Source organism: Eriocheir sinensis, chromosome 15 (assembly GCF_024679095.1).
Source record: "Eriocheir sinensis breed Jianghai 21 chromosome 15, ASM2467909v1, whole genome shotgun sequence".
NCBI classification, from domain to species: domain Eukaryota; kingdom Metazoa; phylum Arthropoda; class Malacostraca; order Decapoda; family Varunidae; genus Eriocheir; species Eriocheir sinensis.
In genome coordinates, this window is record NC_066523.1 from 11,889,447 (window position 1) to 11,908,338 (window position 18,892).

Consider the following 18,892-nt stretch of genomic DNA (forward strand, 5'->3'; position numbering starts at 1 on the left):
ATTTTAGGGAATATTTTTATTTTGTAGTTGATGTGAAATGCTTGTTTTTATCTCAGTGAGTGAAAGGTTTTGCAAATGAGATGATATGAAAAGCTGCTTATTATCCATTGGGTCTGTTTTGTTTAGTCCAAGGAGTTTGGCTGTACATCCATGTGCATTTGAAAGTGATGCACAAAAATTCCCTGAAAAAAGGTTTGTCCTGTAATGGAGATGCAGGAAAATGCATAATGGCCCCATAAACTGTGGAACCTTGTTTTTCAATTACACATAGCAAATCTGCTTCATTTAGCAGTTTTAACATAGTACAGCCTTCAGGTAAGTCTAGTTCAACTTACCAGTAGTCCCTAAGCATGCTTGATATTATTGACTGGGTTGTTTCAAGGAACAAATTAATTAAACTCAACAACTAACATGTGACATTGTTAAATATAATTGTGCTTTATTGGCAGAGAAAAAAAAGAGATCAGGTTTAAAGTCTAGTAACAATACTACCAGTACACTAAATCTGGTTTGGCATCCTTGACTTGATTTATATAGGCGAAAATTCATGCTAATGCATTAATAGTGTTCTCAAATTGCCTAACAGATATGGACCAGCCAGAGTTTGGTAGCCATAATTCCATGATCCTTTGTTCACCTTTTGTGGACATAATTAGTTCTTTTACTGGTAAAGCTTCCAGTTGTAGTTTTCCAAGACCCGTTAACATAGCCTTGACATAACTCGTTAAGTTTGACTACCCATACAATTATGTGCCTTTCATTATGAATATTAATTGAACATTCATGCACTGTTGCTCTTCCTATCATTGATGAATTCCAAACAAATGCATTCAGTATCTGATTTGTAACTTATGGTACAGCAGAGGGGATGAGGTAGATATTAAATGATGGTTCAATTAAATCAACATATTCATCTCTTGTCACTGTTAAGTGCATGTCTACATGCTATGTTGGCAAATATATAATGACCTGTCCCAAATGGACCAAACACAGTGTTAAGAATTTTCTACCATTTTTTTTCTCTCTCTCTCTCTCTCTCTCTTTTGGAAATTGTGGTAAAACATCATTTATCATCTGTGTGTAGTTGTAGTGTTTGTTTGTTTGTTAGGGTGCTGAGGATGATGATGATTACGTTCTCTTTTATTGTTAGACCCTTTCAGTCGGTTAAAAACTTGCATTCTCCCCTTGTACCAGCAAACCCCATATTTCATGCTTCATTATAGTTTCCTTCCTTCTATTCTGCTGCTGATATTCTCTTCTTATATTGCCCTAATTTTTGTACAAAGTATTTATTATATATTTAATATTCCCAGGCCTTCAAAATGTTGGTGAAAAGTTTGCAATTTTGGGTTATTTCATATTTAAGGTACTAGGTTTGATTAATGAAAATTTGACGTATTTAAATCCAGTAAACCACTTACATTCCACCTCTAATCAAATCACTGATAAGTGTTGCACTTGTCTACTGAGAATAGCAAAAGAAATTAGTATTTTCTCCTCTTAATTTCATATTTTCAGGGAAAATTAATTCCAGTTGAGATTTTTCTGCCTCCCTAAGCCTTGTATTTTTAACAAAATTAATATTTAGATTGCCACAGTTTTTTTGGGGTTCCTGTCATTCATGATTTCCAGTTCACTGCTTTATATTTAGTCTCCCTCTATCACTGTTGTACTTTCCAGTTCCTTTTCATTTTAGTATCTGTGTGTGTGTGTGTGTGTGTGTGTGTGTGTGTGTGTGTTTTGATGAAAGTTTATTGGCCACTTAATTAAGCAGAGAATATTTACAATGAAAATAAATGTACTTTTCATCATCCTACACATCAAGCTTGATTAGGTTGAGCCCCAATAATAATAAGAAAAAATCAGTAAGGAGATGAAAGATATTAATCAAGTAAAATTGTCTCAGTATAAGAATTTTCATCATTTTTAAGATAATCCTTTTACAATGATGAAAGATGATTCTAGCTTTTTTTTTGTATTATAAAAGAGGGAAAATAGGGAAACCTGTGCCTTTTTCAATTAAAAAATAAAAGGGGAGTTATGCCACAATGTTATGTGTTAGTCATTCTTTTCTATGACTTTTTGTCATCTAATGCACAAATATCTGCTTTATGCAGTCCTGTGTAGCTTTGGAACCTTGCTGCCAAGCACAATATTCTTTTTATATGTGTTCTGCATGGAGAATGTGAGCCTGCTTCACCTACAGCACATTGCAGTTTGTTTTAAATCAGAGTATTCTGCATGCCTCTTAAGTTCAAATGATTCAAACATTCTAGGGGAGAGGGGGAGCTACATGTGAAGGTCATCATCAGAACTTTAAGTTCATCATCCAGAGAAAAGTAAGATGCATTTCACAGGCTTCATAATTTGTCTATTAGATCTATACTTAATATCATATTTATCCATTGAAACAAAGAAGTGGAGACATGAAAACCGTCTTCCTTTTCCCTCTTTTCTCTTTCTATATGTCAATAAATATTGAGTATAAAGATAAGATAGACCTCCACTCTCAAGTTGGCTGGGTTTGGGAAGAGCTGGGGTGCTGTGGTGGCCTGAGTCTCTATTGATCAGTGTATTGATCCTGGAGGCAGAGGGGGAAACAGCACTGCGTCGGCCTCAGTAAGGCTTGGACCGTGGCTGGAGCAGGGTGCAAGCTGTGTTGCTCCTTTCATTTCAACAAATCCTTTGATTTTATTGCATGTGATTATAAAATTTCATCAACTTGATTGAATATTGCAATACAAAGGATTGTACAAATAAAAAGGTACAAATAGTAATTAAATCAATAAAATGGCTAAAAAGAAAAATCGTGGTAAGAAGTCAACTGGGACAAAATCCAGCAGTGCAGCAGCATCTGAGAATCAGTCTCAGCATTCATCTGTAGGAGACAAGATAAATACTGTAAAAACTGAAGAAACTGGACCTACTGGTAACCATAAATCTGAAAATGCTTCAGTTGGACTTCCTAGGAATGCTGCTGGAAAAGATGGTTGTGGACATCATTCCTCAGCACAAACAGTAGGGTCCTCCATTGGTTTTCTTTGGTTGTGTTTGCATGTGTCAAAGTGCAATTTAAAGGATTTCATTGTTTTCTGGGCTCAAAACTCAATATCTGGATTTCTAACATTCTAGTTAAGAGCAACATATTAGTGTTACTTTTGACCAAATACATGTAGATATATGAATAGTTAAGTGTGTGTGTTTGAGAGAGAAAGAATTATTGCAGTATGTTGACTTTTGCCATTTATTTTAATACAGAATCTGATTACTAAATATGAACATGGTTCATTGAGTTGTGAATTGTAGATAGGTAATAGATACATTCCATTTGTTAGTGAAGAGTCATGAGGTGCCAACATAGCATGTAAAAGCATTAAGGATTCACATTAAAAGGGCTAATTGTGGTGTAAAGCTTCTCAGGGCTCTATAGATAAATTGCTTAAGGAGAAACACAATAAACAAGGTCGAAATGTGTACAACAGAATGGCAAATTAAAAAGTTGGAAGGGGTGTACATCTGAAAAGCCTTCAGATCCTGTTTAAACATAGTTGAGAATAGTTGTGGTGTAAATTATTTACATTTCTTTAGTACCTGGGGTTTCTGTCCAAGGTATCTATATAATATATATATATATATATATATATATATATATATATATATATATATATATATATATATATATATATATATATATATATATATATTGTTGTTGTTGTTGTAATGGTGGTAGCAATAGCACACCAAATCTCATCACTTCTGTTCCATTCATTGGATATATTGGCACCAAAGATGAAAGTTTGGTAAAACAAACAGCCTATTCACAATTATATCTACCAGCTGTCATTATAGGCCAGAATGTGCATTGCATATTTTTTAACAGACAAGAACAAAAAAATTATCACCCTCCTTGGAGGTGGGCAATAATAATGGTGAATTCATAATAAAAACTGACTAAATTACTTAGTAAGGGTAGTCATACTCGGTGACCTACCTGTATTCTGAGAGCAGACTGTCAGAAGTCACTGAGGGCTTTGAATTAAGGCTGTTTGTTGGTATCCAAAATGTATAATAATGATGCCATCCTTGTACAAATGTGATGAAATTCATTATTGACTTGCTTCACATTTATGGGAATAGGATAAAATACATACAAGATAGTTGGAAGCATTGATGTGCTTCTGTAATAGTGCTTTACTCAATAGAAGATTAAATGGATCTTAAAGATTGGTTTAAAGTTCAGAAGGGAGTTAGGCAAAGATGTGTAATATCATGGCTGTTCAATAACTGCATGGAGTGAGTGTTGAGGGAGGTAAAGATAAGAATGTTGGAGGAGAATTTTATGAGCATTGAGGCCATGCACAGCTATAACTTGTTCTCCCAGCTTTACTTATAGTGGAGTCCCAGATTACTTCATTATGGTAGATCATCAAATTTGTAGTATGATACCTAGCAGCACAAAAATAGAGGATTGTAGAACATTATGAAATCTGTATAGGCTACTGATGCCTGAGGCAACTCTCTTCTTCCTACCGCTTTCTCTTTTCCTCCTTCACTACCCATGTGTTTCCCTCTCTCTCTTTCTCTTTCTCTCTCCCTGCTCTCACTCACCATCTATGCAAGTTGGCATGTTTCTATTCTCAACACGGCACCAAACTTTTCACTTCTCAAACAAGTGTTTGCTGCGGTCACGAAGCGTCTGCCACTTTCTTTTTCAACTCTCCAGGTGGCCAAACAAATCATACCACTGTGAAATATTTACTCTATTTTATAACATTTGTGTTATGAAATTATCAAAAGTTGTGAAAAATCCAAGTTGTGAATTTAGTTGTTTACTTACCAGATCAGAAAAATTCGTAAAAGTAGTAGTTAATCAATGCTAAAATAGTTAACAACTATTTTTAAACTAAGATAACCCCCACCTGAACCTAATGGATAGTAACATCACCATAAAATGATTATGGTAAGACTAAGATCAAGATCATGCAGTGCTCGGTAAATAGCCACCCCCGTGTAAACAAACCACACAGCTGATCTAGTCAAGGACAGAGTAGGGTTACATTAGTGTAGTCCTGTAAATTGTCATCTGATTTCTAACTGAGGTTAGTAATACTTCAGTATTTATAACACTTTTTTTTATATTTTTTACCTTATTTCAAGTTGATTAGGGAACTTTATGGGTAGATAAGTTGTTCTCAGATTTTCCCTCTAAGGCATTCAGTTCATATAATGATGTGCATTTTTTTTATTGTAACAATGACATTGGAGAAAACCCCACTGTATACTGTGATGCCAATTCTTTAGTAAAATAGGAAGTGGACCTACATGGCATGTCAGAGGTTTTGTAGTGGTTTGTATTAGAATAGAATTGCAGGATTGAAAGTTGCTAGAGATGTGAGAGCCCTGATCAGTATAAAAAAAGTTGAGGTGGGTGCATCCAGGGAGGTCTATGAAGGAATCTTGGTGACTATTTTGTTGTATGAAAGTGACTTGCTTTTATGGCATGAGTAGAAAAGGTCATGGGTGAGAACAGCAAAAATTATATATTCGTGGGGAAGGGAGAGGTGTGAATTACAAATTGTGTGAATAGTAAATAGAGGAGAGAATGCTATAATCATGCAGAATGGACAGAGGGTATGAGAGTGGTGAATTGGGTCGATAGCTGGGAAGCTGGTAATGAAGGCAGGCATTGATACTGCTGAAAAATGTGCTTAGACAAGGTGAAAGACTTTTGTAAGTGTTGTTTAGAATGAGAGAAGCAAGAGTCTGCAATGGGTAGGTTGGTCAGGAACATTTTTAACCTGCTGTTAAATGAGACTACTATATATTGATTCCCGACCGTGGGTTAATATGATTACTTTTCAAAGTAAATGATGGGGATCATACATGAATGAATTTAAGAAGTATGGACAGAGTTAATACCAGTTATAATATCCAGTTGATTGTGCATGAGTTTGACATTGCTCTATAACTCATCTAATCATAATACTAGTCAGAACAGACTTTTATCACTTCTATGAGTTGTAACTGTACATCATTTGAGTCAAGTACAATTATTGTTGCAGTTACTTTTCCTAAAGGACAACCAATCAGAAACACCATGTGTACATTTTAACTAGTGGATATGATGATAATGCCTGAAGAGTCAGTGTAGGATGACCATTATCAAAGAAGAATTAGAAAATGGTCAAGTTAAATTTGAAGCATGGTCATATGTATATGTGTGTGTGTGTGTGTGTGTGTACACACACACACACACACACACACACACATGCTTATATGAATGCATATAAATACATACATTCATACATTAATAAGGATAATTGCTCAATTTGGGTAATTCACTTATTGCACAAAATTCCTTTACATTTATTGCACAACTTCCTAGCATAAACAGTTCCATTGGTAGTACAGTTATGTTGCTGCTCAGTTTTTGGCTTTTTCTCTTTACCAAAATGATGGAAATAATTGAGGGTAGTCATTACCATCGTGTTTGTTGATGAGCATAATGATCACTAACACTAATTAGTTAACATTTCAAGTTGATGCAGATTATGAGTATTAATGAAAGCAGGTTTTAGTGTGCCATAATTTTTTATTTTTCAAGATGATTATTTTGAGTTTAGATTAACTATATTTTGAGGCATTCATATACTCAATTTGTTATTGTGTAATCAACATCTAATGTATGTATGAATAATATTTTCTTTATTAATATTGCCACCTATCAGGACAATGATAATTTTTTTTACTTTTCTGTTTTATGATTTTCTTAGATGTTTCTTTTTTTTTGTGCTATCCCAAGTGGTACTGTCAGGGCTTTGTTTTAATGACATTCAATGTTATTTTAGTTTTTATAACATGTTTTATCATTGCATAGTCTTGGATAGTAGGGCAAGTAATTTCTCAAGGATCTGCTGGTACTCTGTGTCCCTCTAGGAAGAAGCTCTGTTGCCTGTGTAAATGAAATGAATGAAAAATGGAAGAGAAAATATAATACTGAGAGAGGAAAGGTAGATGTTTTAGGTATTTGTGAGCACATCATAAAGGGTTGTAGCAAGGCTTAGGAGCAGTGGTATTGGCAAGAATTGAGAAAGGAAGAGAGAAGGAAGGATAGGCAACATTGGTCTCTCTTAGCATATGGAGAGGATTGAATGGGTATGTGTGGTGTGGATTGAGGATAGTGTGGATGATGAGGAGCACTGATTTTGTGAAGTATGCATGGGTTTGTTTGGTGTGTCCATATCCCTTAGTGAACGATAGGGAAAGGAAAGGCGAGACTGAGATGAAGAGATTTTGTTTTCTGGAAAAAGTTGTAGTAAATGTAGGCAAGAATGATATTTGAAATGGCAAGAGGCTTGAAGAGTGTAAACCATTGATTTTTCAAAGCCATACAGAGTTAGGGCAGATAGCACAACAGAGTGTAAGATCTGCTTTGGCGAAGAGAAGATAGAGGAAGTGATTGAATTAAAATAGAGATGGTACTATTTATGTATGTCAGCAAGAAAGGAGAGACCAGTGAATGGCAGACAGGTTATAGGTGTACTGGAGAAAGGTATGAAAGGAAATGTGAGGGTTAGGGTAAAAAAAAGTTTAGAAAGTAACATTATCCTCCCATCTCTGTCATATGCATCAAAAATATGGATGTGGATTGTAGTACAGCAATCACAAATATATTCAGTGGAAATTAGCCATATAAGAGGGACTGGAGAAAGTAATGAACATGTCAGAATTTTGGTAAGGATGCTGAGAGAGAGTTCTGGAACAGGGAAGACTGGAGACTTCTGTCATGGCTACTCTGTTATGTGAAATTCCAGTGAGGGGACAGGGTATCAGAAATATGGATGAATAAATAGATTTATCAAGGCATATCTTAGTTTTGATTGATATTTTGTATATATTATAGAGAATGATATTGGAAACTGCTTTGAATGATTTTATTAGCTTCATAAGTTGCTTTTCTATATTGTATGTAATTCATGTGTGCCATTGACCACATTTCAGGACCAAGGGGCATTCTTGAGTGAATTTGAAACAAAGGCATTGCAAGTTGCTACTCAAACTGCCCAATCACCTGAACCTAAGGTTGTAGAGAAGGTTGTAGAAGTTGTGAAGGTGAGTCTTCTCATAACGCTAATCTGATTGACAGTGGTACATATACTAGTAGAAATATAAGTAGTAGTAGTAGTAGTAGTAGTAGTAGTAGTAATGGTAGTAGTAGTGGTAATAGCATTAGTGTTAGGTGGTGGTGGAAGGAGCAGCAGCAGTAGTAGTAATAATAAAAGTGATAGTAATAGTGGCAGCAATAGTAGTTGTAATAGTTATTATTAGTAATAGAAGTGATTAGCAGTAGTTAGAAGTAGTAACAGTAGTAGCAGATTTTTGTTAGTATAAATGGATTATGCTGCTTAATATACCTTCATATTGTAGACTGATTTTCCAGTGAACTATAATGATTATCTAATGTATTCCAGTATGTTGAGAAAGAGGTTAAGGTGGAAGATCCTGCACTTAAACTTGAAGTTGAAAAGCTGTCCAAAGAAAATGCTGAATTGAAAAGTCAGGTAAATATATTTTATTTTTTGTTATGTTGTAATTGTATTATATTGGGAGTCACCAGTATTGAGAACTCTTTAAGCAGTTATGAAAAATGAATTAAAGGCATGATGTGTTATGCATTGAGTACTCAGCATGTAGACTGCCACATTAGTTAACCCCTTCACTACGGCCGGGCTAAAACAGCGCCCCGCGCCGTATCCGAGATCGCTGCGCACGCCAAATTTCAAATGTCGCTATTGAATATAACAAGTTTTCAGCCATAAACTCAACATAATCATCATGTATTATATATGAAAACGTGCAGAATGAAATGGTGCACATAAAGAAACTCACTATGGCCGGGCTAAAACAGCACCCCGCGCCGTATCTGGGATCGCCGCGCGCGCCAAATTTCAAATGTCGCTATTGAATATAACAAGTTTTCAGCCATAAACTCAACATAATCATCATGTATTATATATGAAAACATGCAGAATTAAATGGTGCACATATAAAGAAACTTAAATTAATTGATAATTTTGAGATGTAAGCATAAATATAGAGATAAAATAACTCGTATATTGGCTAAAGCGAGCCAGGACGCAGTATGTGCGTCCTCGGATATGGTACAGGGCACGCAAGGACGCAGTATACACGTCCTCGTGTTGAAGGGGTTAACTTGAATGCTTAGACAAGGGAAAAGGGGAACTAGGTAGGGAATAATAAAGTAAGATAAAGTTGAGCACATGCTGTTAGCTGCCTGTGGCTGCAGTGTTCATCTCTGTACCCTTGAGAGTGGTGGATGAGATCCCATTAACCCAGGACATAGGGCCTGTGTAACATCTGGGTTACTATAGTTTACCTTACTCAGATATCCCCAGGTACCCGTTTATCGATAATCCCGAAAGGAAGGATAAACAGCTGGGAGGGCTGCATGCCATTTGCCCAGGCCAGGATTTGAACCCAGGCTGGCAAATTTGTGATTAGGTACACTTGTTGTGCGGCGACTAGGCCTGATAAGGGAGCCTCCAATAACCCACTTGGCGAGTGGGGTACCTCTTTGGCCGACTCGGTAAGGAGTGGCTCTCCCGTCACGCTGGTCACGGGTTCAATCCCAGGCACCCGGCGAATACCCTGATCTTGATTAATTTCTCATGTGTTTCGATACACGCAAAGGACGTGTTGGGAAATAGAGGAAATAGAAAAATATGCTCGCGGGGCAACACACACTAACCACTGCATCATGGAAACAGAGATGAAGTTATTGATCTGTGAGAGTTGGAGTATACTTGTAAGATAAATCATTATTCTTTTTTTTTTTTCCAGGTGGCTAATCTCCAAGAAGATTCTGAAGCAGCAGCAGGTGATGGTGAAAGAGTGAAAGAATTACAAAATGAGATTGCCTCAGTTAATGAGAAAGTAGCCCACTACCAGACAGTGTTAGCAGATACAGTAAGTTCTTTTGCATTTAGTCTGTGTATGTGTTCGTGTGAATGCATGTAATTACTTAGTTGTATACATATGTTGAAATACAGTAAACTCTTGGTACAATGAACCCACTTGTAACAGAGTTTGGATATAACAGACAAGTTCAGAGGGTCAGAAATCCATGGGCCGACTGAGAATAGTTTTTGAACTGACCGCGCCCAGTAACTGCAGTAGCGTCTGCAAGCCATCTTGCCCTCCTCTTTTTACCTGTTCTCCCATCATATGGTTACAGTAGTCTTTTTAGCCCACCTGATGAAATATTTTGCTCCTCTTGGTTCCCATTCAATGAAGAACAGACAAGGTCTTGTGCATCAATCCAGGATGCCAATGAAATGGAAAATAGCCAAGTTTTTGTGAGTGTCGGTAAAGTGTTTAGACTAACGCATTACGATATATACGAAAGTTGGGGAGAATGTCAGTGCTCCATGCCTCTGGTTTCCATTGTGACAGTCAGCCACCCACACACTAGTGCAGTAAATTTTAACATTGTGCCTCTTACACACACACACACACACACACACACACACACACACACACACAACCACTCCCATGACACAACTGGTTAGAGTGCTGCGCTGCCAGGCTTCACGGCCCGACAGGGTGGCGGTTCGAACCCGCTCAGGCTGGATTCTTTCCGTTGACTAGGAGTGGTTACTATCCCCCCTTGAGCAAGGCGGATGGGGTGTGTGGTGTGTGAGGTCCGGGCAGTACCCAGAGATCGACGATAAAGAGCACTTGCTCATGTCAGGAGGGTACCTACTGGCGATTACGTGTCCAACACGTGATCAGGCCATGGTGGGGGTAAAACCACACCACCAAATTTTGAAGCACTGGTATCATGTAAGTTTGTGCGTTATTAATTTATTAGTTAATGTTTCTTTCTAAATTTAACATGATAATGTGATTCCAAGTTGTTCAGGTATTCTCTTTTATTATTTTGAGTCTTGAATTTTGAAACGGATGAACTTTTAAGGAGTGTACAGGAACTCCTCTCAATGTCTATAATGGAATTAAACGGGGAAATTTGCTTAGATTGACAAATTTATGCTTTACTACGAGCAATTTTGGGGGAATGGACATCACTTCAAAATTGTGGACTTGTTGTGCATGTCCCATGCTTGTATTATACCCGTAACAATATGACCCCCAACAGGGTCCCTCTGGCAACCTGCCAGCCTCATTGCCTCACAGTCTGTTACTAAGTGTGCTGTGTGGTTATATAGACAATGTACAGACCACATATACAATAAAAAACTATATACTTACGTTTATGAGGTTCGTCAGTATTATTATTTGTGTTTTTAAATTTCTTCCACTTCTAATGAACTTTCAGCATTAATGGACTAAGATCCCCCAATTAATCTGTTGTACTGAGGGTTTACTGTAGTTGAAATACAGAATTTTACCTGTGCTCATGCTGGTGCTTCCAAATTTGGTTTTGAAATTCAGAATATTCTTTGCACCCATCACTGCCTCTAGGCCATTTTATGTCAACTCTACTTCATATTGTTTGAATATATATGCACCAAAAAAAATGAGAATTAGTTGTTTTATTCTTGAATTGGTGCAGATATTTAGGAGTAAAGCTAAACGTCCTTATTACATATTTTGTGTCCCACACTATACCCTTGGCCTCTGAAAGAACACTTGTATCACATTCCATGTCCACTTTCCCTTATTACTATTATGATTTACACTTCTATATAAATCATATTAGTCAGTCTTGGAACATATTCATGTTATATTTCAATTGCTCAGTTCAGACTCATCTCACCTCAATGGTTCATCCTGATTAACACCAGAGCAGTAAATGTTTCATTACTCATACCCAGAATACAAATGCAAATGCGAATACATTGAAATACTGAGAATTCAAGTACAAATACAAATGTTTAATGAAAGTATTCATGAATGCATTCATGATTTTTTTTTAAATACTTTCAAGCTAGGTTGGAGTTAGTTGTTTTTGAAGTTGCAATGGTCACAATATTTACATTTTCCTCCAGTGGCAGTACTCTTGTCTTTTGGAATTATACAATGTTCATTTACCACTGATGATTTTGACACTATTGAAAATTATAGAACCTGGAGAGAAAATTCATGTTAATTATTCATGCACAGATCAGGTAGAATCAACTTTTTGCACGGTGATTTTGTCCATCACCTTAGAAGCGTACTTACATTTTCAGTAATATAGACAGAGTTTGTTAGTAATTTAAACATTAGCAGTTACTGCTTGAAGCAAAGATTACAAATTCACACTCCAAATCCTAGCTCTGCCATTTCAACTGACTCACAAGTTCAAGGCAATGCTGATACAATGTATCTATCGGGTGATAGAGGACAGCAAACATAGTCTCCTTGCTGATTACTGATGTGTACTGGACACATTGAGTGAGCTGAGCCATAATGTTATACTTCTCAATGTGTTCTAGCTGAAGGTAGCACTTTAAACTCAGATGAATGGTTATTCCTGATAATAAATTTATGATTATTTGTCAGATTATTCTAAGAATACAAATACTTTGCCTGAGTACTCACATACAAATGAGAATACATTTATTTATAATGAAACTAATTTGAGTTGAATATGAATACATCCAAATACAGTTATTGAATGCATTGGAATATGAATATCATATATGAATTCTCCATCCCTGGTCATACCTCAGGTCAAATTGCCCTCATATTATCCACTCCACCTTCTTGAGTCCTTGGCAGTTGCTCCTATTGAAGACAGAAGGCAAGCAGTCAACCAATTTGCAAGCTTTTTTTATATATTTTTTCCTTGATTGCCTCTGCTACTATATAAAAAAAAATCTACATGTAGTATATGACTAGGAATCACATGCTAGTGCCAAGTGCAGTAATATTTAAAAATTTATTTTCAGGAAAGTCTACTAAAGTCATTGCAGGCCTCTGTTGAATCTGAAGAGGTGGCTTGGAAAAAACGCCTGTCAGATAAAGAAAAAGATTTGCATCAACTTGTGGCAGACAAAGCCAATCTCCAGTTGCAGGTTAAGCAGCTAGAAGATACCATCGATAAAGTCAAACAGGCAGAGGATGTAAGTGTATGTCCATTACTGTACTTTTTTTCTTTCATGTCCTCCCTTCATCTTGATATTGCATACTTTTCCTGTAATACTTTTGTGACCCTGGGTGATTTGAATTTCACTATTGTGATCAGTATCACAATAGTAGTTACTCTGATGTATTTTCAATGTCTAGTTAGTTATTTTTTATATTTAATTTGTGACAGGAACTTTTTTTCCTCCCAATGTCATTGTGACTTGAGATATGGGGATGAAAAAACAAATTGCAGTCTGCCCGCCATATCCATGGGTTTAGAATTGTGGTTTTGACCAGCCACAGTTAAAAAATAAATAAAGTGAAAATCCAGAATATTTTTTTAAAAGAAAACTAATTTCCCAGGCTGATGGTACAGAGTCATTGTGTAACCAACCAAGCCAAGCCAACCTTCAATCTCACTATAGTAGTGCTCACTAAATACACATAAGAAACAACAGGCTCAGGCTGATGGTACAGAGTCATTGTGTAACCAACCAAGCCAAGCCAACCTTCAATCTCACTATAGTAGTGGACATAAGTTTAGTCTTTTCAAGGACTGCCACTGGCCTGCATGCACTTCAGAGGTTCTTGGATGTTCAGTGTTTGAAGGTGCAAATATATGCATGGTTTAGCATTTAGAACAAGCCTCTTTCATCACAATTAAAAGATTTGGGAATTTATGACACCATATACTACATCTGCAATGTTTACATTTTGGCCATCACCATATATACATGTCCTTAGTGGAGGGAACAAACCCAAGGGATAATTCCAGCTAAATTGACAAAGGCAACATATGAATCCCCAGGAAAAGTAAATATTATTAAAGTAATGCTAAATAATGAAGTTACCATTTCAGTATTAATAATATGACTTTCTCAATCCACAGATACAGGAGAAACTGAAATCTTTACAAGAACAGCTGCAAGCAGAAGAGAAAGAAAAAGTATCACTTCTTGAAAAATTACAGGAAGCACAGGAGCAACTTGCAAAGACTGCTACTCAAGTAAGTCATGCACAAATGTTTTGTTTGTAGTGGAATGCTGGGCACCAAATGGAAAGTAATGCAATGCTTTTCTGCTAAAGAACTTATAATACTTTTTTTTTTTTAATGTTAACTGCCATTTAGTTTTCCATTGGGTTCAGCTAGTGTTTAAGGTGATTGCCTGTCACAAAATATTGATGATTTTTCGGAAAAGTGAAGTACATATAGGGAAACAAGCCCTGGGTTATTGGACCTTTCCTCTATGTTGTGGTTAAGTTTTACAAAGTTTAAAAAATAAAAATAAATAGCTCTTCTGCTGAACCCTTCTATTACCACTTAATGCTTGGCACCATATGAAGCACTCCTATGCATCATGAAGGTATTGTTTTGCTGAAAACTCAGAAATACGCTCCCATATAATACTAATTTTCATATTTAGACTTCCTGGCAACTCTACTAAGACATAAAGTTTGGGGGCTCAGAAATTCAGGTGATACACACACAACAGGTAGCAACATTCAAATTATGTAAAAGGAATCAGAAACTTCACTAGAGCAACAAGCACAAGGTTCCTAAAAGTTGAATACCTAGTAACCATGAGGGAGGTGGTGTCCTATAATACCCTCACCTCTTGAACAAATGATACCTTTTAACAAGGGGGACTATGTGACAGATACACTTGGTGACTACTGTGTCATGGAGTGCATCAAGATCAATGTATGATCAAAATCCTTATGTTGATCTCAATGTGTAAAGTTAAGGAAACGTAGAAGTAAAGTAAATGTGTAAAGTAAGGGAAAAGAAAAAAAATCTTAGTTGGCAAATATCTCAAAACTAAGACTTATTTAATCTTGCAATGGGCTGTTCATATATATATATATATATATATATATATATATATATATATATATATATATATATATATATATATATATATATATATATATATATATATATATATATATATATATAGCCACCTCCCTCCACTTTAACCACGTTGCTGCCACTCTCGCTCTCACTGTACTCTCCACTCCTGCCTCACAGTCCAGAACATCTCCCAAATAACAGAAATGTTCTATACCTCATCCTGCTTTCCTCCATTCACCTCTAGTTCATCCCTCTCAGTTTCTTGTCCTTGCTGTCTCCTTCGGGAAGCTGGGCACGTAAAATTCTGCACTCTTACATTTCTGAGGCCTGAGCATCTAAGGTGGCACCACTGCCTGCAACATGTGCACAAGACAGAATTTACACCTACTACCTACCACAGCATCCACATGGATATTTTCCTGATGTAATCTTTTCTCTTGCTTCTTTTCCAGTCACCATGTACTTTGTTTTTTCCATATTAATTTTCAAACCTCTATCCTCCATTCCTTCCTTCCATTTATTAAACTTTTCTTTCACTTCTTCTGCTGTCTCTGCATTTACTAAGAAGTCATCTGCATACAGCAGCTCCCATTGTGCCTCTCCTCTTGCTTCCTTTGTTGCCTCCTCCATTACTGTTATTAACAGGAGAGGGCTAAGGGCAGATCCCTGGTGAACCCCCACTCCAATTTCGAACTCATCTGATGTTCCCACCACTTTTCATTCTCGATTTTGTACCTTCATATAGTCCCATCACCGATTCATCCAATCTTTCTGGTACTCTTTGCCTTCTCAATGCCCATCTTATAATTTCCCTTGGTACATATATATATATATATATATATATATATATATATATATATATATATATATATATATATATATATATATATATATATATATATATATATATATATATATATATATATATATATATATATATATATATATATATATATATATATATATATATATATTATGCATAACACTTAAAATTATTAAAATTTTGTATATAAAATAACTTGAACAATTGCTCAAATGCAAGAAATAAACTGATGACAGATGGAAATGCATAATTGCACAGTTATTACAGTATATTGTTTAAAGTATCAGTATTAAATTGTGCATTTATGAAAAATACTTGCCAAGGCCAAACGTGTAAAAGTCTTACGGTAATTGCTTGCTAGCTGTTAATTAAACTTATTCTTGTGTGTGTATCTGTGTGCTTTTGTGTGTGTGTGTGTGTGTGTGTGTGTGTGTGTGCTTGTATGTTATGTAAGTTTATAATAGTAAGTGCATGTAAGAAGTTATTTGCTTATTGAGATGTCTTGCATGTATTTTTTGATAGCTTAATACTGCATAGCTAAAAGATTACATGTATGGAAATTTTACATTCATGTTGCTTCAAATCATATTAGGCAACTTTTCAATTTTAATAGTGGCAGTTTGTCTTGCCCCATTAAACTGCTAAAGTTTTTCTCGTTAGATCCCCCCATAATGCAAAAGTCAGCGGAAAATACACTTTGAAACTGAGAAAAAGTCATAAAAGATGTTTTATAGAAATTTTTCTGCCGCATCCTGCTGTGAAATCCGTTTTTTTTTTTAGGTTGTTGTTTTTGGCTGGAGTTCCAAGATTCTCCCCAAATTCCAACTTTTTACTGGTGCAACATACAGGAAAATTTATTTAAGAAAAGTTGCTCATTTTATCACGATGAAGTCTGAAAAGAATACAGTCGTCCCTCAAATAGTACGGTTTCAGTTTTATACTGATTATCATTGAAGAATTTTTTTAGGATTTTTAAATATCCCGCTCGTCGCACCAAATAGCCATGGCGTGACTGGCAACACTATTCTACCAAAACACCCGCTGAAAGCACCCCAAAGTGTTCGGGAAAGGTGTTCACCCTGTAGAAGAATTCAGATTTAGGAGACGTTACGTTTTGGGATGAATTACGTTGTGGTCGGGAGAGCATACCACGTGAATGAGAGTAGTACTACGTTCGCTGTATCTATCATAGTGTAAAATAAATTCTTGCCGCAGTAACTGCCAGTGCTACAAGAGTGCTTCAAGAGTGGAGATAAAAGCCGTCCTTTTACTAAGCCTCGTCGTTGTCATGGTAATGGCGTCTCGCTCACAACAAAATGGAGTACGCAGATCTTCAGGGTGACGTTTAACATGCATTACTAGCTGTCCTGGCTGACGAACTCCTTACAACAGAAGGTGAAAAGGAAGCTGCAGTGGTTATGGTGGCACAGAGGTGAAATGCAATGGAAACACTTATATGTGTTTGTTTTGGCCGCCATATTTGATGATGACATCATCACAGCACGAGGGCGCTCCACCTCTCAAAGCTGGGAGCCAGCGGACGTGCCTAGTTGGCAACTCGTGCTGCCGCATCACGCGTTTGAGACCACTCGGAACGTTCCGAGAGTCCCGATTCCTGCTCTCAAATGCAGCCCAGGAGTGTTTCTAGGGGGAGCACTAATTTTATACGGATTTTCGAATAGTACGAGGGTCCTGGGTCCCTAACCCCCGTACTATTTGAGGGATGACTGTAGTTTATAATCTTTGACCTGGAAATTTACTACCTACATAGAGCCAAAGTTGTGGTGAAACTCGAAAAAAAATTTTGGTAAATTTTTGTATTTTTTTCATTTTGGAATAAATCTCATTGAATAAAAGTTGTAGAAAATCATCTATATAACTCAACTGTGAAATCAGATGATTTGGACTGACCGTTTGGCTGGAGTTCCATGATTCCCCCCCAAATTCCATTTATTGGTGCAACGTACAGGAAAATTTATTGAAGAAAAGTTGCTCATTTTATCATGGAGTATGAAAAATATAGTTAATAATCTTTGACCCAGAAATTTACTGCCTACAGAGAGCCAAAGTTGTGGTGAAACTTAAAAAAAAAAATTTGTAAATTTTTGTAGTTTTTTCATTCTGGAGTGAATCTCATTGAATAAAAGTTGTAGAAAATCATTTGTATAACTCAACTGTGAAATCAGATTGTGAATTGGACTGACCGTTTGGCCGGAATTCCATGATTCCCCAAAAATTCCAACTTTTTTATTGGTGCGACGTACAGGAAAATTTATTGAAGAAAAGTTGATCATTTCATCACAATGGAGTCTGAAAAATATAGTTTATAATCTTTGACCTGGAAATTTACTGCCTACAGAGAGCCAAAGTTGCAGTGAAACTCGAAAAATAATATTTGTAGTTTTTTTCATTCTGCAATGAATCTCATTGAATAAAAGTTGTAGAAAATCATCCGTATAACTCAACTGTGAAATCAGATTATTATTTGGAGACTGTTTGGCTGGAATTCCATGTTTCCTAAAAATCCAACTTCTGCTTCCCACTCCTCTGAACACTTCTGTGAACAAGATATTGGTTCATCTAGATTCTAAAACATCACGTATATAAGTGGAGGTGTCAAGACCATGCTCAGCACGCACACGAGCAGAAACTAAAGGAAGACTGGCGAAACAGATCAGCTGAGGGAACATAATCGCTCTGCAAATACCATGATGCGTAGGCAGGAACTGTAGGCTATTTTTAGCTCGGAGTGGCGGTATTACAGTGGTAACAGACAAAAGAGGTGCCAGTTAGTCAGATAGCATCGACAGACATAGTTACGCACGCCCTTCAAATTCCAGATAGCTTCTCACTCTCCTGTGCTGGCGTCGTGCTCGTTGCCCATGCCTGAAAGAATTATATGACACCAGCGGCATCATTGTCATTAAGGGGTTAAAGAACATATAAAGATTTTTTTTCTTATTCCTGTTGACATTTCAGGGTAAAATGTGAAGTACAGAATTGTAAAATTGTTGCTGAAAGCTTATATAACATTTTACATTCATAAAAGCTATAAATTTGTTGTGCTTTGTATTGAGCTTTATGTGGGTTGGTGTGCACAGCCAATTGGGTTGTTGGGAGATGTC

The 18,892-nt window shown here is 36.4% G+C and overlaps 1 protein-coding gene across 1 annotated transcript in view; it reads left to right on the top strand.

Moving 5' to 3' along the window:
• Nucleotides 1-2,628: 2,628 nt before the first annotated feature.
• LOC126998910 (kinectin-like) overlaps nucleotides 2,629-18,892 on the top strand; it is a 31,213-nt gene continuing 14,949 nt past the window's right edge. Inside the window, exons 1-6 of the mRNA XM_050861150.1 lie at nucleotides 2,629-3,018; nucleotides 8,002-8,112; nucleotides 8,472-8,561; nucleotides 9,862-9,987; nucleotides 12,915-13,088; nucleotides 13,982-14,098. Of these exons, the coding sequence (XP_050717107.1) occupies nucleotides 2,791-3,018; nucleotides 8,002-8,112; nucleotides 8,472-8,561; nucleotides 9,862-9,987; nucleotides 12,915-13,088; nucleotides 13,982-14,098 (846 nt within the window). The 5' untranslated portion in view covers nucleotides 2,629-2,790. The remainder of the gene's footprint in view (nucleotides 3,019-8,001; nucleotides 8,113-8,471; nucleotides 8,562-9,861; nucleotides 9,988-12,914; nucleotides 13,089-13,981; nucleotides 14,099-18,892) is intronic.